The 24,133-nt window shown below is 37.5% G+C and overlaps 1 protein-coding gene across 1 annotated transcript in view; it reads left to right on the top strand.

Annotated features, from left to right (window-relative positions):
* The window catches only part of ramp1 (receptor activity modifying protein 1), a 39,334-nt gene extending 21,479 nt beyond the window's left edge, over nucleotides 1-17,855 (top strand). Inside the window, exons 2-3 of the mRNA XM_087804005.1 lie at nucleotides 8,463-8,598; nucleotides 15,842-17,855. Coding sequence (XP_087660131.1) covers nucleotides 8,463-8,598; nucleotides 15,842-16,097 — 392 coding nt within the window. The 3' untranslated portion in view covers nucleotides 16,098-17,855. The remainder of the gene's footprint in view (nucleotides 1-8,462; nucleotides 8,599-15,841) is intronic.
* Nucleotides 17,856-24,133: the final 6,278 nt, after the last annotated feature.

Raw genomic sequence — 24,133 nt, 5'->3', positions numbered from 1 at the left:
TCAGGCTTTTCCTTGAATTTCTCGAACTCCTGTGTTGTTCTCAGTATTATCTTGATCTTTAGAGTATATACTTTTTTGAGTATTGTTTTGATTGTCTAAGCGCTTTGTGACCCTGGTCTCGAAAAGCGCTATATAAATAAATATTACTTACTTACTTACTTCTATTTCTATTTAATTAGCTAAAAAATAAAAATAAATAAAAAATATCTTGGAAAAAAAACCCACATTACTTTGAATTGAAATGTTGTTTAATTAATGTTTAAATTATTAATTCAGTCATTTTATTATCGAATAAATATCTTGCATATCCATTTGAAATTCCCTTTTTTTCCCAGAAATATTTTCAATTTTCATGAATTAATAATAGGTATTTGTCTGTTTTTAAAAACAAAAAATTCGAAAAATAAAACAACTTTGTGGTTCCTGGTTAAATGTTGTTCTTGCTAGATTAGCTTGTTGATAAAATGGTTATCTTCAGTTAATCTCAAGAGGATTTCATGCTTAAAAATAATACCTGGAATGAAATTATAAAGAGGAATTTACAAATGTTTCCGTGTGTCATAATAAGATTTACTGAAAAAGTGGCAAATTAATTTGAGCATCTGATTAATGAATCTAAACCGAATCAATAATTATTTAATGTTATTAAGTTCATTCTTACATTAACATTCTGTAATAAACGTGTCGTAATTACGATCCCTGTAAATAACTGTAAAAATCCGAAGAAGAGACGCAATGGATAAACCCGGGTTACCTAACGTAACCTCGGTTCTACAAATAAATGCGAGGACCTCAGCATTTATGAAGTAGAAGATTCAAATGACTGGCTCCAGTTTGGATCATCCAGAAGATGTGGTGGTAAAAGCTAAAAAAAAAACTTTTGGGCGATAATCTTCACGACACCATCAAGTCTACAGAGTTTACAACAAGTGAAGCGAAGAGATATTTAGGAAGACGGACGACCGTGTCAGGAGACGCAACAATCTGGCGACCGCTACAACAAAATCTTCTTGGATACGTGGATCCGGGGAAAATAAAGGTCTTCTTTAAAAGTTCTGCAATGAGTCTGTCGAACACAAATATTTCCAAAAAAAAGTCGATGTGGCAAAACTCCAGAAAGAAAAACGTCCAACAGGAAAACCAAAACGTGAAGGTCAACAAAGGAGGAGTCCAGACTGCAGGCGATCTAAAAATACAAAAATCAGAAACTACGAAGGCTGTAAAAAAAACAACTAATGGTGGCAATGCCAGGAGAATCCAAGTAATCCAAATAAATAACTAACTAGCGATAGAACAATCCAGGAACAAACTTTACCAGGTGTGGAGACGCGATCTTCTGGCGATGCGTTCACGGACCGTCGGACCTTTCAGCATTGCTCCTTGATTGCCCAAATGCCTGGAGATGGTGATTCCTCCTCCCGAAACAAAAAGCCAAAAAAGAACGTCCCACAGGAAAATAAACTATGACAAATCTATCATTAAGAACCTGAAGAAGTTGATCAGACAGATGGCAGTAGTTTTCCATGATAGTCCTACTCCAACTATCACACCGACGCCGACGCTTATAAGACCTGATCATCTGCTGAAATAGGTCAACGAATCCGCGGCTGATCAATAAGTCACAATCCTAACCGTCCACCAGGAACAGACTCACTTCTTTTTTTTCAGGAAGATCCAGGAACGTTGAATTATTGATGTCACTCTGTGGTACGTTTATGAATTTTCAGTTCCCCCTTCCATCTCTGGCGATGATCTCCGAACAGTGATAAAAAGCATTATTCATGTCCCGGGGCGTCTGGAACTGCATTCAGCGGCGGCAATGTGTCGAAGCGCTGAGAAGTTTGTGAGAGTGAACATCTGGAGCATGAAGATGACTTAAATAAGTAGTGGATGGAGAGAAGTGTAGATGAAGATGACTAACAATTCAAAGGTGCAGCAGAAGAATTTAACCTGTTTGATTGGTGTCTCCAGCTGTGTTTGCAGTGACTGAGATAAGGTTCAAATAAAGGTTTGGGAATTTGTTGATTAAAAAGATCTTTTTGTAGTTTGTTTGAAGAAAATTTCTCTTCGTGTGTTTATCTCCAAAGCTGGTCTTTAGATTTAACCAGTTTTATCAGTAATAAAATACAACAAATACCCACTTTTCAGCTAAATCGTGGAATGTGTGTACTACAAAGCAGTTAGTAAATAATTAGGAATAATTAATGGTGGGAAATGATACAACAGATTTAATCTAAACAATTTGAGATTATGCTGATAAATTCATTGAAATTAATCGCGTTCAACAACAATAGTATGTCATGGCCTTGACCTTCCCTAGTCTTGGTCTTGGTCGTATCTTGTTCTTGACATTCCTGTGTCTTGATCTTAGTCTTGGGCTTTGTCTCAACATTTTTCATTCTCGGTTGCAATCTTGTTCTTGAGATTCCTATGTCTCGGTATTGGTCTTTCTCTTAGTCTCAACCTTCTTGGTTTTGGTCTTGACATTCCCCAGTCTTAGTTTTACAATCTTCTCTGCTCCTGGTCTTGGTCATAATCTTGGTCTTGGTCTTGGTCTTGGTCTTGGTCTTGGTCTTGGTCTTTGCCTTGTCTTGGTCGCTACCTTCTCCAGTCTTGGTCTTAGTCTAGTTCTTGGCATTCCAAGTTCTTGGTCGGTTGAGTCAGCTTTCTCAGGTATTTGTCATGGTCTTCGTCTTAATCTTGTCCTTGACATTCCTCTGTCTTGGTCTTGGTCTTGATAGTAAACTTGTCTCTTCACTCTCCGGTCTTAGTAGTGTCTTTGTCTGAATCTTGTTCTTGACATTCCCTTGTATTGGTAATGTCGTGGCCTAGGTCTTGGTCCTGGTCCTGGTCTTGTTTCAGACATTCTCAGCCTCACAGTCTCAGTCTTGCCTCGGTCTTGAAGGGTGAGGTGGTCTTGACTACATCTATATTGATATAGTGTTTATATCATTAATAAGTCGTTCCACTAATTTTGGAAGTAGAATTTAAAAGTACAGAAACAGAATTCCCGACTTGACTTTCATCTCTTCTTAGGTTTTGAAGCCTGAATCTTGTTCAAACACTAGATTCATTTAAAGTTTAAAAACTGCATCACTGCAGGAAGTCAAAGATAAACTCTGTGGGCCGCTTTCATTAAAAAAACCTCAAAGGCGCTCGCAAACATGTTTCTTTTCTCCGCCTGTTAGCGTCCACAGTGATAGCAGGACCGAGTCCCCTGTGAAGCCTCAACGCAATTACCCGGCAAAGTTGGACTCGTATGGTTAGACCGGAGCAGGTTCTCTCGGAGGAACCTCTACAGATGACAGGTCGAATAATTACTCGGCAGCAAATTAAAGCTTCTTTTGACAGTGACATCGCAGGGAAAGAAGAATACATTTTACCTCCTCTCTCAGCAAGTCTGGAAGTCACAGCGAGGAGACGACAGGTCCAGGTTTTAAACATGTTTTTTTTGCAAAAGATTGAAAAGTTCACCTGAGAATCATTTTTTCCCCACTTTTTACCATGTTTTTACAACCTATTCAGGTCTATTTATGACATTTAACTACATTTCTTTATGGGACAAATACCACAAATTCATAGAATATTCATGTTTGTATTTTTTGAAATGATTTAACTGTAAATCGAAACCTGATTCAATTATTTCTCATAGCTATATTTGACGTATGCATGTACATTAGGGGGACCCCAACATTTTTTTAATGTGGTCATTCCTCTCTAAGATGAGAGATGAAGCTTTTGAACTTATTACTTTACAAAGTTGCTCTGAAATCTGGGGGAACGATAGGTTACGAGAGTCCATTATGACGTAATAGTTGCTTCACTCCTCTTCCAGCCAGCTGTAATAAAGCCCTGCTTTGTTTGTACAACGAGTCCCTTGGAGGTGGACACTTCCGGGATTGATGACACGCGGTGACAAACCTCCATGTTTGACCAATCACAGCAGAGTGGGCGTGGTTAGGGTCAACAAGATTTAATCTCCAGAAAAACAGTGTTTTCAGTGGGTAGAGTTTAAGATCAATTTTCTAATGTCAATATATCAATAAAAAGAGAGTTTTGTACAAACTGATGATACAATAGAGTCACACATTAAAACAACACACACGCAAATACACACATTAAGTAAACTTTTGAGCCTGGTGTTACAAAATGTTTGCGCCAAGTGTAATTCAACGTCTGCCAATACTTTTTGTTTTGTAAATAATACAAAATACACTTTACTTTTATAACTCGTTTCCTCGAAAAAAAAAAAAGCGTCTTAATAACGTTAATTGGGAGAAAAGAAATGGAAAGAAAATGAATTATTACGTTTATTCCAGGGTCCTGATAAGAAATGCTTCCCGAACTGATGCTTTGGATCGCCGTGTTAAGAATGAACGACTGCTTCGGAAACATCTCGTAATAATCTGATGGCAACACTTTTTTCATTCGTGACGAACGTGAGGATCAAACCTAGGCATTCCAGGTGTTGGGGGAGGTTGTAGAGACGTAGTTAACAATTTCCGCAGTTAATATCTCGCTGTCGATACACAGAGAGCGTCGCTGGCGACCTTCATCTTTTTTTTTTCTTCGTTCCGAGTGATCTCTCCTGGCTGAACGTAAGCGGTAATGACATGCAAATGCTGTTTCTTCTTCATCTCGCTGTTTTATTTCTCTTGTTTCGCCGATGAATCTTGGATGACGATGATTAGAGAGCATAACAGTCTATAAATAGAGGTCTCGGTGAAACACTCTTACGCTTCACAACGGCCCCCCAGGGGGGTTCTGCTGCTGGATGCACGGAGGTGAGTTTGAGGAGAAGCCCCTCGGTGACGGGGGGAGAGGAGGCGACATGCCGCGGGTCAAAGGTCAGGAGACGACTTATGCTGTCACTTACCACGACTGAGAGGATGTTGCTAATTACTGCGTAGTTAACTCGCTACTACTGTTGATGCAGCTCGTTCATCACTAGCACTTCATTTTACATCCTCGTGTAAACTTTAAGAACTTTTCTTATTTTTAGTACAAAATGTTTTTTTTATTATATACTATTTTGAAACATGGAGTTTCATTAAAACACTGTTTATAAAGTATTGAATTCATCTTATAAATAAAGTAAAAGATTATATTTTTAAAGACAGTATTACCACTAGAAGTGACACTATAGCTGTGTTTCAAATCACATACTTGCGTACTTAAACTTAGTATTTTTAGTGCATGAAATCGTCTCAATTAGTATGCGGAATTTAGTGCCTTATGCACACTTAATTGTCACTAAAATGCCCACGAAACTGAGTATGGATCGATGGACACTTTCCACCCTAAACGGCTCCATCTTAATGACGTTGTAAACGGAAGTTACGTCATATATATATAAATATATATATAGTCATGTACTTACAGGTGCTTTTTCAGCAGTAGTACGAGGATGACACGTCTTCGCTGCTGATACCGGCATAAATATCTCGCAAATATTTAGTTTCTCATATTTCTTGATCCAAATCAAACGTGCTGCCAGCAGGTGTCGCTAGTGTTCCTACAGGTGGTTGCAACCATCGTTAAATAGTAGTAGAAGAAGAAGCTGTCGCGTCATTTCCTGTTAGTGCGTAGCAGCAGAGTTTGATTTGAGACATACTATCTGTGGAGAACTAGTTACTAGTGAGTACGTACACTATCCTGATGCATACTAACCTCCAGTGCACTAAGAGAAGTATGGGATTTGAGACACAGCACCTGTTTCAAAAGTATTGAATTCATCTTCTTAATAAAGTAAACATTTATATTGTTAAAAGCTTTTAAAGCTAGTATCACCACTAGGAGTGACACTGTGTGTGTCCCAAATTGTGCACTTCTGCAATCACACTTAATATCATGAGTACATAAGTATGTCACGATGAGCAGTGTGCGAAAATGTAGTTCGCTATGCGCACTCAAAGTGACGTAGATGACGCTAAACTGAAGCTACTTCACTGACGACACGTATTCGGAGCAGATACCGACGTAAATGTCTCGAGAAAACACAAATTTTACCACAAAACAACACAACAACAATAATAACACAATAAAACGCAACTTAATAACTTGTTTCTATTGGTGAAAAGTGTTGTCAAGTGTCAGTGTAATTGTTTCCACGACGAGTAAGTGCACTGTCTTACAGTGTACTGTAAAGCAGTGCACTTCAAGAAGTGTGCGATTTGAGAAACAGCATATGTAAGATTGAACAGATTTGTTTCTGGCTCCCCCGGATGGCAGAACAGTGTAACTGCAATATCTATCTATCTCTCCGTCCATCTGTCTGTATTAATGGAATGAATGAAAACATTAAGTAAAAATATATTTATATATCTTTAAGTTCACTTGAGACATTATGTAAACTATAAAAACACGATTAAACTATCTTAGGTTTCTTACTGATTATACATTGATATTGTATTTTCTCTTATCTTAACTGTGACCATCGTACTTGCTGCCTACATGTAGTATTTTCAAATATATTCGATTAAAAAATTGTAGTGGCGGAATGAAGCACAAATGTCAACACAGGCGAGATCTTGTTCGAGTCCCACGAGAGATCGAGCAATCTGTGGAAAGGTCAGTGTACGGAGGCCTTTACAAGAGGGTCAAATGCAAGATGGAGGTCAGTGCTGCTGCCAAGATAGTGATTTGGAGAATAAATGCCAAGGTTAACCAGGAAAAGACGACAGGAACAGATGGATGATCGTCTGTCAGTCCGTCCATCAGGACTTCTTCTTGTTCTTTCTTTTTCTTTTTTTTTCTTCTTGTTCTTGTTTTTCTTTTTTTCTTCTTCTTGTTCTTGTTCTTCCTGTTCTTCCTCTCTTTTTCTTCTTGTTCTTGTTCTACTCTTTATTCCTTTTCTTGTTCTTCTTGATCTTGTTCTCGTTCTTCTCTTTCTTCTACTTCTTGTTCTTGTTCTTCTTGTTATTCCCCTCTTCTTGTTCTTCTTCTTGTTCTTGTACTTGTTCTTCTTCTTTTCTTCTTCTTCTTCTTCTTCTTCTTCTTCTTGTGTCTCTTCTTCTTCTTGGTCTTGTCCTTGCTCTTCTTGTTCTTGTTCTTGTTCTTCTTGATCTTCTTGTTCTTCTTGTTCTTCTTATTCTTCTTTTTCTTCTTGTTCTTCTTGTTCTTCTTGTTCTTCTTGTTCTTCTTGTTCTTCTTGTTCTTCCTGTCCTTGTTCTTCTTGTTTTTGTTCTTATTAGCCTTGTTCTTTTCCTCTTGTTCTTCCTGTTTTTTCTTCTCCTTCTTCTTATTCTTGTTCTCTTTGTTCTCTTTCTTCTTGTTTTTCTTGTTCTTCTTTTTCTTCTGCTTCTTGTTCTGCTTCTTGTTAACCTTTTTCTTCATCATCTTTTTCTTCTTCTTTTTCTTTTACTTCGTCATTCTCCATCAGCAAGTCTTCCTCTTCCTGAACTGTGGTAGATCATCTTCCCGAGTCTCTCTCTCTCTCTCTCTCTCTCATGTCCTCCTCATGTCCTCCTCCTTCACATCCCTCCGTCCATAGAGACTTTCTTTTCACTTTGTCTCTCAATCTGTCAATCAACGCAGAAACGACAAAAGCTGCTGATGCGACCAAACTCTCACCTTCAAATCCTCCGAGCAGAAGTGGACGGTTTTGGTCCTCAGAGAACACTTAATATTCTGTGACGGTGGTGAGGGACCAGGAGAAAGAAGGGATGAAGAAAAAACATTCAATATGAGGAAATAATTGGCAGAATCTTTTCTTCTTTTCTCCTCATTTCAGTGGATAAGAAATGCTCAGAATGAAAAGATAAATGGAGGAAAAAAGTAAAAAAAAGCTTCTATATATTTATATATATATTTAATATATTTATATATTAAATCTATTTAATTAAGAAATAAAGGTGAAATAAAATACTATAATATACGTTTTTTTTATAATGTTATATTTTTTGTTGTATGTTATAATATAATATAATGTGTTAAATATAATTTTTATAAAATTATATTTCCTTCCTATTTTATTTATTTTGATGGAGAAATGATCACAAAAAAAGAAGGAAAAAGAGGGAAAATGTCAAAATAAAAACAAGTTTTCCAGGTTATATGTTTTAGTTTAACTAATAATTAATATAAAACAAAATTGGAGGGAAAAAGTATCAAAAATATTTATATTTTTAATAAAAAAGGGTTGTAAAGGTGAAATTTAATACAACAGAATAAGAATTTAAGTTCATTTTTATTAAATCTTCAGAACAACAGTTTGTTTTGCATTTGATATTTTATTCATATTATTTTCCTTTATTTCAATGGAAATTAAACAATACAAAACCGGACGTATGAAAAGAAGGAAAAAATAACTTAATAATAGAAAATTAAAAATGTATATAAATTGTAATTTTGAAATAATATTCGAACATGACTAACTTTTCTTCCAGAGTTAAAGAAAAATACATTTAAAAAAGAGCAATTTGTGATTTAACCGTGATCTTTTTTCTCTTTCGTCCCCACAGTTTCTCAGTGTGTGTCGACACTGTGCTGCAGCGACGGTTATCAATACGCCATCGAAGAGTTTTGTTTGGCCAAATTCAAGCTGGACATGCAGGAGCTGGACCAGATGCAGTGGTGCAGCTGGGAGGACACCGTGGAGTGAGTTTCTTCTCCTCTTCTGCTCTCAGTATCCAAAGAAAAATGACGTCATTATCATTAAAAATGATCAATTAAAATGTTGACATTAAGTCCAAAAACATTGTGCGTCGTCTAGTTTGGGTAATACTTTTAGAAAACCTGCTGTTAAAAAAAAGTAAATGAGGAAAATGTAGTACTTATGATCTGTTTGGGTATAGTATCGTTTCAGTACAGTATAGTATATTCCACCATTTACTACAATATGTTCTATGTGTCTCTGTCTGCACTTATAGTTAAACCTATAAGAAGGTTTTACTATTACTTTAGGCTTGTGATTTTTGTACCGATAACAATTTCGTTTTTTTTTATTTTTTCGCAGTTAGAAGTTCAATTCTCACTTCTTTTCGATCAATCAAAAATATTTTATCAAGACAGTTTATAGTTTAAATAGCTCAATAGAAGAGAAAAAATGTCTATGAATGAGCAACAGCAAAAACGTTTTATTTTTATTTAAGGCAGAAACCTCAAGCAGAACCAGACTTGGTGTGGACTTTCATCCGGTGTGACTGACTAGGAGGGAGAGATTTATGAACAGTTGTTTAAGTAACAATAGAGGTCAGATACATGCACACATTTTCTGTTAATAGCAACAATTTCCGGCTTCTGAAAGTTGTTGTTTTTTACTTCCTGGTCCAATCGTTCAAAAGTTATCCCGGTTCATGAGTCAGTCGTATGATCACGATAAAAACTATAAATATAACATCTATACTTTCAATTGCAAAAGATGAAGTTGATACAACAAGGCTCTTTCACGGATTTGCATTTACTACACAAAAAAACACAACATTTAAGTCAATAAGGTCTATATAAACATGTATTTATTAAAAAATATAAAATGTTATTAATACAATCTATTAGGGATGACTATAGGCAAGAATCTGGCAATACGATATATATCACTATACAAAGAAAATGATATATTAAGATACTGTAGTAACAAGTATATATGTGTAGTATTGTCAAGTACTTGACTCTGGTGTTGTGATAGTGTATTAACAAGTGTATATGGTATTGTCGAGTACTTGACTCTGGTGTTGTGATAGTGTAGTAACAAGTATATATTAGTAGTATTGTCGAGTACTTGACTCTGGTGTTGTGATAGTGTAGTAACAAGTATATATTAGTAGTATTGTCGAGTACTTGACTCTGGTGTTTTGATAGTGAAGTAACAAGTATATATTAGTAGTATTGTCCAGTACTTGAGTCTGGTGTTTTGATAGTGAAGTAACAAGTATATATTTGTAGTATTGTTGAGTAATTGACTCTGGTGTTGTGATAGTGTAGTAACAAGTATATATGTGTAGTATTGTCCAGTACTTGACTCTGGTGTTGTGATAGTGTAGTAACAAGTATATATTAGTAGTATTGTCGAGTACTTGACTCTGGTGTTTTGATAGTGAAGTAACAAGTATATATTAGTAGTATTGTCCAGTACTTGACTCTGGTGTTTTGATAGTGAAGTAACAAGTATATATTTGTAGTATTGTTGAGTAATTGACTCTGGTGTTGTGATAGTGTAGTAACAAGTATATATGTGTAGTATTGTCCAGTACTTGACTCTGGTGTTGTGATAGTGTAGTAACAAGTATATATGTGTAGTATTGTCCAGTACTTGACACTGGTGTTGTGATAGTGTAGTAATAAGTATATATGTGTAGTATTGTCCAGTACTTGACTCTGGTGTTGTGATAGTGTAGTAACAAGTATATATGTGTAGTATTGTCCAGTACTTGACTCTGGTGTTGTGATAGTGTAGTAATAAGTATATATGTGTAGTATTGTCCAGTACTTGACTCTGGTGTTGTGATAGTGTAGTTACAAGTATATATTTGTAGTATTGTCCAGTACTTGACTCTGGTGTTGTAGTATTTACAGACCACATGACTCTTGACGAAGTCGTAACTGCTTTCATTTGTTTTCGAAACCAAAATATGTCATCAGCTTTTGAGTCGACTGTATCCTCTCGTCCTCAGTCATCTCGCAGCATATCATTGTGCCTTTAGCGGTGGAAGATGTAATCACTGCTGCCATCTGCTGGAGGGTGGTTTAATTGCAACACTAAAATGAACTTGGGACTATGATAGGAGGACTATGATAAAATAAAATATGATTTGAAATAAGAAAAAAAATTGTCACATTTGAAAAATGATGATAAATATCGATACAATATCGTGAAAAAATATCGCGATGTATCGCTTTACAGGTATTTTCTTACAACCCTTCAATATAAATAGTATACAGTACAATGTTTTCACTGGCTAAACGCCCATTAATTAAAACTAAAGTTCTGTGAATTCATTAAAATGACTCGAGGACTCCTGGAAGTTTAAGTCCGAAGAGCAATTAAGAAAATAAAAAACAAAGCAACAGAAGCAGAAACATGATCTGGGAGGTCTTTGGTTCTGCTCCACAAACTCAGGCGCTTCAGGCCAACAGTTAATTACATGGAACTCATGGGCACGACTTACATAAGACAACTTTAAAATGATCCCCAAACCATCAGCCTTTGAGCAATCAGCCGAAACCGGAATCTCACTTCTTAATTGCCACTTTAATGGACTCACAGTCGAAACCACGAGCGGAAAACAAGGGGTTTATATAAACACTGGGACCGGATCAGGACTCGAGTCCCGAAAACAAAGAAGTCTGGAGATTCTTTTGTTGAAGCAACATTTTCTGATCTTGTTTTCCGAATCAAATTCTGTTTATCCGACTCAAGTTCCGCTCAACGGACTCGCCGGGATCGAGGGATCGTGTCGGAGCCTCTGCCAACTTTAGTCTGATTATTTTCCAACTCGAGCGAATCGTCCCCGGATTAGAGTTGGAAGCTCGTGGAGAGAGTTTCACAGTCTCGCCACAGAACGGGTCGGAACAAACTGAAAGAGTGTTTAAAGAGGAGCAGCAGGAGCCCAGGAGGCGGCAGGTGGTGTCGGTCCAGACGAGGATCCAGGTGGTGACGAACAATGATGTGCATGAGGGACGACAGAATCCGTTAAATCTTGATCATGAATCTACAATTAAATATTTCTATTAAGAGGATTTCAAATGTGTGTGGAATAAGAAAAGTACCAAAATGGAAACAATACCATAGCTATCACAATACAGTGGCAATGATACAAAATATCGTAATAGTGTAGTAACAAGGATATGTGTGTAGTATTGTGGAGTACTTGACTCTGGTGTTGTGATAGTGTAGTAACAAGGATATATGTGTAGTATTGTCGAGTACTCGACTCTGGTGTTGTGATAGTGTAGTAACAAGGATATATGTGTAGTATTGTCGAGTACTCGACTCTGGTGTTGTGATAGTGTAGTAACAAGGATATATGTGTAGTATTGCGGAGTACTTGACTCTGGTGTTGTGATAGCGTAGTAACAAGTATATATGTGTAGTATTGTCGAGTACTCGACTCTGGTGTTGTGATAGTGTAGTAACAAGGATACATGTGTAGTATTTTCCAGTACTTGACTCTGGTGTTGTGATACTGTAGTAACAAGTATATATTTGTAGTATTGTCGAGGACTTGACTCTTGTGTTGTGATAGTGTGGTAACTAGTATATTTTTGTAGTATTGTCCAGTACTTGACTCTGGTGTTGTGATAGTGTAGTAACAAAGATATATGTGTAGTATTGTCCAGTACTTGACTCTGGTGTTGTGATAGTGTAGTAACAAGAAAGCACACAATTGCAGCACATATACAAACACACATAAACACACTTGCAGCACACACACTAAGAAACACAAACACACATACACACACTTGCAACACAAACACACTTGCAGCACAAACACATACTTGCAGCATCCACATGAACACACTTAAAAACACACACATTCCGAGCTTGTAGCACAGACATTCATACACATTCACACACACACTTGCAGCACACACATCAACACACTTACAAACACACGCATTCACACACTTGCAGAACAGACACACAAACGTGACCTTTCTCCATGTAGTGAAGACAAGTAAAGAAGCAAAACCCATTTCCTCCGTGTTGAAAATGTAAAGGGATTAAAAACCAGAAGAACAAAAGACAAAAGAAAGAAAAAGTACATAAAAGGTAACTTTCCATGTTTTGTTGGAGAGAAAAACATGTGGTTTTTGATTGATATGACATTTACGTGACAAAACACGCAACCGCAGCTGCAACACAAAGTTGTTTGACTCTTGTTTAACTCTTCACGTCGAGAGATTATTGAACGTATAAATCAATGGTCACAGCTGGAAATATCACAATCGTATAAACACAAACTTCTCTCATGTCACCACTTCAGTCCCGCAGGAAAACTTATACACAAACACAACCTTCCACGACTCGCATACTTTCACACATCCCCGGAACATGGACTCGGATTCCCAGTGGCGCGTCCAGAGACCAGTAAACAATTCCTGACCGAGAAATATTTCAGAAAATCTTTCACAGATTCAGGGTTATGTGGGGAAACTGGAGGGCGTAACAGTGTTTACGACGTCTTTAGTTGTGATTTTAAAACTATAGAGTCAGTCATAGTAGAATATTAGGATATTTTAATGTCATCATTTTGTACACAGAAACACACAAGTACACACCCAATACACACACACACACCCGTACACATACACAACGAACACACATACACTCAAGCACAAACACACACACGTACACTCAACCGCAAACACGCACACGTACACACACACGCACACAACAAATTCACATGTACACTCAAGCGCAAACACACACACGTTACACACACACCTACACGCACACAACAAACACACATGTACACACACACACGTACATACACACATGCGTACGTGTACTCATACAGATGCGCACACATGCAAACACACACAATAACACACGTACTTGTACACACACGTATAGATGCGACACATGCAAACACACAAACACATACATACACACACCTACACACAAACATGTAAACACACACACAAAATAACATGTGAACACACACACGTACACAAGCATACATAGACACACATGTAAACACACACACAAACTAACATGTGAACACACACACGTACACACGCATACATACACACACACACACACACACACATGTAAACACACACTGGAGTGTCCACTTAAGGCAGTTAAGACCATTAACAACGGTGAATTTCGTCGTCAACAGAATAACTTACATTTTATTTTTTATATATATTTGTTGCATTCTGCCAGTTATATTTTGGGGCAACATTTTGTTCTTCAAAAAGACAGGGTTATGTTCTCTCAGGATTGTTTTGTGGTTAAACTCTGTAACTTAGTCTGTTGGAATTGACCAAAACTTTGCCCCAAAATATTACATATATCTATTTGTAATAATTTGGGGAACATTTTCACATCAGAACTGGTGCCAAAATAGACACCCGCCTCTTGCCCTGGGCAGATGGGACATGAAACAGGAAAAATAAGATCAATTTGCTTAAATTTTTCTTTGAAACAAAAGCAGCAGCAGACGCTTCAGCGCTGGTCCAGAGCCAACCGGGCCTGGAGCCGTTAGCATCGACAGAAGCCGGCGCCGGCGAAAGATCATGTTCAACAGAAACGGAATAAAACAACGCACAAGTTTGAGGCGTTCAGAGACGAGAGGTCCGAGGAGGCGAGGAGATCAGATGTTTCCAGTGAATCCTTCCAGCGTCCAGTTCATAGATGCTAACAGATGTTTTTGAATCCACCCAAAAAAAAATGCTCCGAGCTTCTAATTAAAAACAACATATTGCATCTTCCAGTTAATGATATAAATGTAGCACAAATGTAACAACAGCTTGTGAACTATAAGCATAGATTTTCATTTTTTTTAAAACAACTCCTTCTGAGAAGTGTTGCTCTGTGCGAGTCTAGCTTATAGCGCGTCCTCTGTGGGCCTTCACCGTCATGGGTCAGTACCTCAATTACTCGTAGACCCGCTCAGATGGTACCTCACAGAGAGAGAGAGAGAGAGAGAGAGAGAGAGAGAGAGAGAGAGGGAGAGAGAGAGTCATTATCTTCGCTTCGGCGAACTTGATAATCACTTATTTCGCTTGTGCTCTCGAGGTGACCTGAACCTTAAGCGCGACTCGCATCCGACGTCTTTAAACTGAAGGATAAACGGAAGTCTGGCAACCCAGCGTATCTTTTGGTTCAAAGAGTTGGAGTGACGTGTTTGGCCTTCCAGGAGTATTTGTTTCTCTTTTTTTGTTGTTGCTCTTAGTCATAATGGTCTCAGTTTCATTGGTAATTCACAGTTTTCTTTCACTTTTAAATTACGGATATCTTTGGCGCGAGCATCTGAAGGTGAACATTTTTTTTTTGCAAATTTTGGAGATTTTCTTTGAAGATAAGAGATGGCAACCAAACTAGTTTGTTGGCACCTTAAAAAGGTTGATTGTCAAGTCCAACACGAGGGAATACCTTTTGGAGTTTAAAGGTCAACACTCCTGACTCACTTGTTGTAAACGTTGAATCTTCCTCTTCAAGACGCAGTAAGTTCCTCATCATGACCATGTTTTACTCTGATTACTTTATAAAGTTGCTCTGAAATCTGGGCGAACGAGAGGTTACGAGAGTCCATTATGACGTAATAATGGCTTCACTCCTCCTCCAGCCGGCTGTAATCACGCCCCGCTTTGTTTATACAATGAGTCCCTTGGAGGTAGAGACTTCCAGGATCGATGACGCGCGGTGACAAACCTCAACATTTGACCAATCACAGCAGAGTGGGTGTGGTTATGGTGAACAAGATTTAATCTCCAGAAAAACAAAAAAGTGTTTTCTGTGGGCGGGGCTTAAGATCATTTTCTAACTTCAATATTTCAAGAGTGTTTTGTACAAACACACACTGATGATACAATAGAGTCACACATCACAACAACACATCACACACTGATGATACAATAGAGTCACACATCACAACAACGCACACACACATACACACCTTAGTTAAACTTTAAGCCTGGTGTTGTTTGTAACAAGTGTAATTCGTCTTCCAATACCATTTTATATTGTAAATTGACGGGATACACTTTACTTTTGTAACTCGTTTCCTGCCACGAACGGTCGTCTCACCAGCGCAAACACATCAACTAGAATCTTATTGTCAAAATTGTTGCGTTTCCTGTGACCCGGAAGTTCCGAGAAATCGGATCTTAATCTGCAATGATATTTCGGAGTTCTTCGTGTTTACCCATCATGCACTCTGACTTCCTTTTCCAGGCTCTACGGCGAGCTGACCAACTGCACTTATCTGGTGGCCCTGAAGATGGAGTGCTTCTGGCCCAACAGGCTGGTGGACGAGTTCTTCATCCGAGTACACAGACAGTACTTCCACAACTGCTCGCTGTCCGGGCGTCTCCTCAAGGACCCGCCGAACCGCATCCTGGGACCTTTCATCGTGATGCCCATCATGGTGACGCTGCTCATGACGGCGCTGGTGGTGTGGAGGAGCAAACGGAGCGAAGGGATGGTGTAGGAATGGAGACGTAGACGCCGCGACCAACATCTACGGACCCTTGGAAAATAAGCAGCGAATCGATCAGCGCTTTGTTAATATAGCGACAACAATATGAAACTTTCATTGATATTATTTATTATCAAATTTACAGTGTTTTTGTAAATAGCTTTTTTTTGCTTTTCGGAAAAAGCATACTTAGGATTCGTCGGCACTTAAAGAGTTTGGGTTTTTGTTTCTTGTTCATAAGTGATGTCAAATATCTCCAAACTATTGATGTTGTTTCACAGTTTTTACGTTGAGTTCATATATTTTTTATTGAATATTTCTACAACTCGAGGCATCGAGCAGACGTGTTTGGCAGAAGTGCGATGGTTTGAAAAAGAAAAGAAAGAAGGATATTGAAGAAACGAAGCTGCTCCACGTTGTTTTCAGTGGATATTGTTTTTCTTTTAAACCGTTTGACCTCAACAGAGTCGCACAAGTGAAGAGGGAATTGAACACAATTGACTTGTATCGACGTCCGGACGAGAGGGGAACGCTGAGTCGATACGATTTCTCGGAATAATGAGACACTTAAATTAGCTTGTTAGCATTAGCGGCTGGGCCGACGACAAATAAAGTCAGGCGCGGTCGGAGAAAATGTCTACGTTCTACTCTTAAGGGCCGCATGTATACAGTCGAAGGGTGTGAGCTGAACCCTTTGCAGATATAGAAACAACTACGAAAAAAAATTAAATTTTAAAACAACGTAAAGAAAGTTTGAACTTGAAACATGCTAGCTTAGCGGTGCTAGCCGTTAAAACACTTTGTATCTTCGTACCTTTTTGTACGATTTTAATCTTCTGTCTAAATCCAGTTAAATAATAATACATTTAATTGATCATCTCGAATTCAGGAGAATTCTATTTTCACCAGAAGAAACGCTAGCTTACGTTAGCATCTTGTCCGTTACGGGGGTGTGGCTAAGATGAATGCATGCTCTATGAAAAATGACTCTGGGACACCATAGAATATTCATAAGGATTTTTATCTGTCAATATATTTTTCTTTCAAGGTCATAGGTGACAGTTTGAAAAAAATGACTTGTCTTGTATGTTTGAAAGAAAAATGGCCTCTTTTTCTTTCCGTACAATCCAGTTTCGATCAACAAGATGATCCAAGGGTTCTTAAAGTTAAGGTTAAGAAAAGCACCGACAATCAGTAGAAGGACAGACAGACAAACGAGGACGACTAGAAGAAGTCTGGTCGTTTTTTTTCTCACCCGTAGATGACTTTAATGCCTCTGTAGACTCTAGTATGCATGAAAATATGCCATTTTTTTTAAGATGTCGACATCATAAAGAAAGCTTACACAACCAAAGATCGTGACTGAGGCGGGAAACTCACACCAAAAGTCACACAAACCAACACAAAACTCAACCGTCTTTCACCGAATCCAGTCAGGTATTAAAGATAAAAAGCAACAAAACCTGGCCGGAACTACAAAGAAACGCACAATACACAGGATTAATTTAACACATCCTCGCTAAACGTTTCCGCGGCCCGGAGCTCGGCGTGTGAATCTGGGATCTGAGGTCGATATCGATTGATGAGCTCCCAGCAGGCCGGGGCGAGCCGCAGCGCAAGCTGCTTCCTCATTGATATTTTTTTTTTTTCGACGCCTTCTTTTCCCTTCATGGAAGCATCGCCCGGGCTGCGACCCGGTGTCCTGCTCCACGTGATCTCGCGCCGGCTTCTCCGCCAAAACGTTCCCCCGTCTTGAGTTATCGATTCATCTTTTAATGTTTGAATTGTGATTGTGAAGAAATAAAAAAAGTGTTTCTTTCGTTTGTGGCCAAGATCTTTATGAGCACAAATTAATATATCATTATTTCTTTACTCATGAATCCTGGAGTCGAGTAACCAGGAATATTTGAAGAGCGTCTTCTTTAAAATGTTGGCCGTGAAATCAACCTTTTTTAACTTGTTAAATACTCATTAATAGTTGCTCTGATGTGTTGAAAACCGTCCCACACGCTCGCTTACATAACTTGAGGAGGCGTAAAAGAAAACCTCTCACAACAAATCAAGCGTTTAGTTTATTTAACCAACCGAAAAAAGTATAGTTTTGACTTTATTACCATCAGATAGTTCCAACGAAAACAAGTATTTTCATTGTGGTTTTCATCATGTTGTGCTTCAAAACATGGTGTTGCTTTATTAGTTTTTTGGCCCCAAGTTTAACATTCATTTTGGACCAGGAGTGTCCAAAGTCCAGTACGGACCCAAACCCTAACTACCAGCACTCTTTTATTTTGTAAATTGACCGGATACACTTTACTTTTATAACTCGTTTCCTTCCCTAATGCTCGTGTCACTAGCGTTTCATTATCTTCTTAATAAAAAGCCCTTACCCTTAACCTTAACCTTAACCTTAACCTTAACCCTATAAACCGTATAACTTGACCAGTTAAAGATTAAAAAATAAGAACATGTTTTTTGATGAATTAAACGTTTTTCTGGCGACCATTACATTTGAAATAAATGCGTTTAATTCAAGTAAATAAATGTAGATTCTGTGTCGTTTCTGATTGTAGTTAGTTCTCCCGGGTTTACTCCAGGGTACTCCGCTTTCCTCCCACGTTTCAAAAACCTACAGAGGTTGATTGAAAAGCTCTAATTTGTTTGGATAACTCACGTCGCGCCACCGATGTTGATTGGATCGTTCAGGAAATGAGTGACGAATTTTCAAAATAAAACAGTACTTGCTGATATTAAATCACCTCTAACCAATACTGTATTACCGTAAAGTTCCTTTGATAGTCTCAGTTTGTAAACTTGACAACGATTCATTAGTTGAATCTCGCGTCATTCAAAATGAAAAAATAAGCTGTTTTGATTGACAGCTGGCTGGTGCTAGCGATTCAACGTAATGGGAGGAGCTTAAGGCAAGTCATTAATTTTACTCATCTGGTCCAATAAAGATTTACTTATAATAACTCAATACAAAAGTTAAGTTTATATTTCTATATTTTTACAACAAAAATGTGAACCGACTTCTGACAAAACATGTGATTTATCTGGATTTATTTTCAGTACGATGGCAGCTCCTGGGTCTGATTCTTGGGAATGAAGCCAAGTAGCTCCGAACGTTTCACCTTCAACCTCCATATTTTAAGAAGCTTGGCACGTGTTTGTGGAAACTATCAACACAACGGTATTCAAACATGTCGATGATTCATTTAGAGAAACATCAGATACTTGTTTTTACTCTTGATATGAACGAGGCCAGTAAAAAGTCCCTCTTGGGCTCCCGTAGAAATATCGTCGCGCTACTTTCGACCGACCAATGAGTCCCACTCGTATCAAAAAAGCTTCTCTTTTTAGGGAGCATTTCAGAAACTACACCGAAATAAAAAATTCTGGTTCTGGTTGTTGTTGTTTTTTGACAAAATCTTCATTAAGATGCTTATATTTACTTCCAGTCACTGAAACATTATCAGACCAAACAATGGTTCTGACAGGAAGTACAACAAATAATACATAAAAGCTGTTGATACAACACCAGCTTCTGATGTAAGAATTGAAGTTTTTATTGTCAAGAAAACCAATGAAAGTATTTGGATACCAGCTCTTAAATTAAAGCCTTATGAGCTCAAAAAAACCCAGAAGGTAAGTAAAAAATACATTAATTCCCGTAAACTGTACCAGAGATTTTAAAATTCTTGTCTCGTAACATCATTAACATTTTAAGATAATTTTAAGGGGAGAATCACAAGCCAACCAACGCCTGAGGGGACTTTGAGGCTAGCTTTAAGATCAAAGCAAATATTGTAAACTTTTTCTTTTTTTTATCTTAAAGTGATAGAAAGTTCACTCATTTCTACTCACTTTCATGTGGACTTAAGGTTGGGGTTATTTTCAGAGAGATCTGTTCTTTTTTAGAGTTAAAGACAAAAATGTAAGTTAATGCCAATGTAGCGACCGTCGCTAACTCGTTGTCGTCTTCATCTTCGTCCAAAAAGACACTTAAAAACATCCAAATACCTCCATACTGCTCGTCTGTAACGTCCATCTTGTATTGAAGGCTTAACATGAGGAATTGTTCTGGAAAACAGTTAAACATTTCTATATTTTGAGCTTGTTTCTGGCAGAAGTTTAAAGTATATCAAGCGATACAGACAGGAAGTACTCCGGGTAAATATGCTGACTACTATGAACATACATTTTTGACTATAACGCCAAGCAACAAAATTTTGTTGCCAGTTTCACTGCTGTGTTTTCTGTGCAACGACAATAAAAGAAAGTCTAAAGTCTAAAAGTCTATTACTCTGAAAATAATCCCAGTAGAGTAGAGTAGAAAATGAGTGAATTTTGGGTGAACTATCACTTTAAGCTTAGAAAATGTAAAGTTTTATTTGTTTTTCTATCTTTTTCTGCTCAAAACAAGTAAAAAAAACTGCAACACAAATGACAATAAAATATAAATCAATAAACGTGTCTATGATTAATGAGACACTGAAATTATCTTGTTAGCATTAGCAGCTGGACCACCAAACAAAAACACTACATGGGTCATGTCATCACTTCCTGTCCGTTCCTTGGAGAGACATTTCCTGTTTGGATTGTTAATTGGTTTCAAAACGGATCATGAACCCACGATCAGAAGATCGATGGTGGATCAGAAAACGGTTGTTGACTCGGTTTGTCATTTTCACGATCGATAGCTTTAATGACGATCCTTGTATTCCTGCCGGTGTTTTCGGTCAAACGTATCAATGCGATCAATAATGTGTCGTCAGCGATATCAGCTGTAAACGGACAAGGATCAATATATAATGTATAATGTTGTTAGGTTCGTCTCTTCTGATGTAGCAGTTTGTTGCCTACAATATACAAGTATTTCTACTACTTCATTAAAGAATTTAAATCCTGCTCATTTTTTTTTTTTATTGTTGATTTTAAAGACGAATATTATGGAGGTTTGTCAGTGACATCATAACATTGAACGGTTACATTCAACATTTCAAAAGTTGAAACTTTATTTCTTTTTTTGTATTAAAATTGTCATTTTTTTTATTCATTAAATGACGATTTTTCATCATTGAATTCAATCATTTCTATATTAAAATATTTTATTCGATAGAATAATTTAATTCAATAGTTTTAATGATGAAAGGTTGAACTATTTTCTACATGTTTTTCTGATAATAAAGTGTAAAAATTGGAATATTTTCAAAGTGAATGATTTTTATACACTTAGAACTCAATATTATGACCCTGGTCTGGAAAAGCGCTATATAAATACAAATAACTTACTTACTTACTTACTTACTTATCATTTAAATAAATCCAAATCACCTTTTTAAAGAAAAAAAAATTGGGTTCTTTTACTGAACCAAAAATGTTATATTAAAAAATTGGTACTTGGTAAATTAGTGCCAAGATTAATGTTTTCATTTAGAATTATTTTTAATTTATTTAATTATAAATAAATAAAAAATCTACCTTTCAAAACACAAATTATTGAATTCAATGATTCAATAAAAAATAGATTTAACATTTCTATAGACAAATGATTAAAATAAATGAACCGAAAAAAATAATTAAATGCTTTAAAAAAAAGTTTTAGAAAGCCACGAAGATTCTCACATTCACTGCCGTTTAAATCTCCCCCTCTAACCACTACATTGGCCACGCCCACATCAACCCTGATTGGTCAAAAAACATTTAAAAAAATGTTAAAATTCAACCATACAATATTCTGATGCGGCAGATATAGTACCAGATAAAATACTTAAACTGCCCAACAAACATTGACTGGTCATTTCGGGAGTCGCACCGGCAGCCTCTGTCGACACACGACGATATAAAAGAATATTGAGTCAAAGTGTCGTTCAACAGCTTCCATCGACTTCCTCCTCGTGTCACGGGGGGTTAATTACGATAATGTCCATCACAGATGTCTGAGGATGATCTTTGTTTCCGCTAAAGTGGTGTGTTTGTGTGACAGTGTGTGTGTGTGTGTGTGTGTGTGTGTGTGTGTGTCCTCCAGGATTGGATTCCTCGTGTTCCCAAGCACCTCTTGGGTATTTCTGCCTCGTTTGCAATTTTCCCAGAGGAACCCGGGCCATCAATCAGCGCGAGGCTGGAAGCAAAAGAGCTTCTTAAAAAGAAGACGAACAGCTTTTGGAAAACACTCTCGGCAACAGTCGTGTGTGTGTCGACGTGTCGAGCGGCTGCTTTTGCAACACAACTCATTGTCAGACTCGAGGTTTTATTTCCACTTTAAGTCTGATGTTGTTTATTCTGTTTATTCATTTGTATGTTTCCAGCGATCCTATTTTTTCCGCTCTAGAGAATGTCTCGCTAAATATAGACGGAGTTGAACCTCTTGACAGCGTCGGTTATTTTCAGATTGAATTTATGACCAGTTTGTTTATCCGACTAAAACATATCTGGAGTCGTAAGAGATAAATATTCAGTCGTTAGACGTCAGCAAGGAGGGCGACTTTTTCGGTAATTTTGTTTTGTTTTTTTTCAACTAAAGACTTGCGGGAGGAAAGTGAAGAAGTGAGTGAAGACATGGTGGAATGAACTGGAGGAGCTACAGAGAAGGAAATGGTTGGAAATATATTCAGTCAAAGAAAACAAGGTACAAACATAAACATAAAGCTTAAACCAAAAAAAACATGAAAAAATCAACTAAATTTCATGGACTATTTTCTTTAAACAGGAAGTAAAGTCATGCATTGTGTATTGAAATAAATATGTTTATTCCAGTTTCACTGCTCAGTACCATGAAGATGCTCGTTAGATTGAATCCCCTCGCCCCGTTCCCTGGGTAGCTGAGACAGGGTAGAGCGAAGTGAAGTAAATAAAAGTTTGTTCGGTGGTGAGTTGTTAATAAAGAAGTGTTTGCGACAGGAAAGAGAAATAAAAAACAATGACTCACGGAGGAGCTGCAGCTGTAGGTGGGCAGAGAAACAGGAAATGAGGCTCATGCGATGACATCACAATCATGAGTGGATGATGGAGCACCTTTTTAAAATAACGCTTTTCAAAATAAAGGTTTATCATCTCCGGAAGAAACATATTCAATTTTTCTAAACATAATTTCTTAAGAAGATGAAGACATTCATAACGCTTACATGTTCTGTCTTTTAGAAAGACTCATCAAGTGACATCATCACTTAAACTCTTGCAGGAGCCAGGGTCAAAGGCAAGACAAGTTTCCACACAATGTGATGGAAAGAGAAGAACATTTAAACCTCAATGGTATAGAATAGAGTGAGGTTTCGTGATACAGCTGATGATGTTTCATGAAACAACTGATGAGGTCTCATAAAACAATTGATGAGGTTTCATGGAACAACTGATGAGGTTTCATGGAACAACTGATGAGGTTTCATGGAACAACTGATGAGGTTTCATGAAACAACTGATGAGGTTTCATGGAACAACTGATGAGGTTTCATGAAACAGCTGATGGGGTTTCATGGAACAACTGATGAGGTCTCATGAAACAGCTCATGAGGTTTCCTGAAACATCAGATGAGGTTTCATGATACAGCGGATGAGGCTTCATGATACAACTGATGAGGTTTCATGAAACAGCTGATGAGGATTCATGGAACAACTGATGAGGTTTCATGGAACAACTGATGAGGTTTCATGGAACAACTGATGAGGTTTCATGAAACAGCTGATGGGGTTTCATGAAACAGCTGATGGGGTTTCATGAAACAACTGATGAGGTTTTAATAAACAACTGATGAGGTTTCATGGAACAACTGATGAGGTTTTAATAAACAACTGATGAGGTATCATGAAACAACTGATGAGGTTTCATGAAACAACTGATGAGGTCTCATGAAACAGCTGATGAGGTTTCATGGAACAACTGATGAGGTTTCATGGAACAACTGATGAGGTTTCATGGAACAACTGATGGGGTTTCATGAAACAACTGATGAGGTTTTAATAAACAACTGATGAGGTATCATGAAACAACTGATGAGGTTTCATGAAACAGCTGATGAGGTTTCATGGAACAACTGATGAGGTTTCATGGA

Source organism: Callionymus lyra, chromosome 12, assembly GCF_982586985.1.
Source record: "Callionymus lyra chromosome 12, fCalLyr1.hap1.1, whole genome shotgun sequence".
In the NCBI taxonomy this organism is placed as follows: Eukaryota; Metazoa; Chordata; class Actinopteri; order Syngnathiformes; family Callionymidae; genus Callionymus; species Callionymus lyra.
This window is presented reverse-complemented; position numbering and strand designations above follow the sequence as displayed.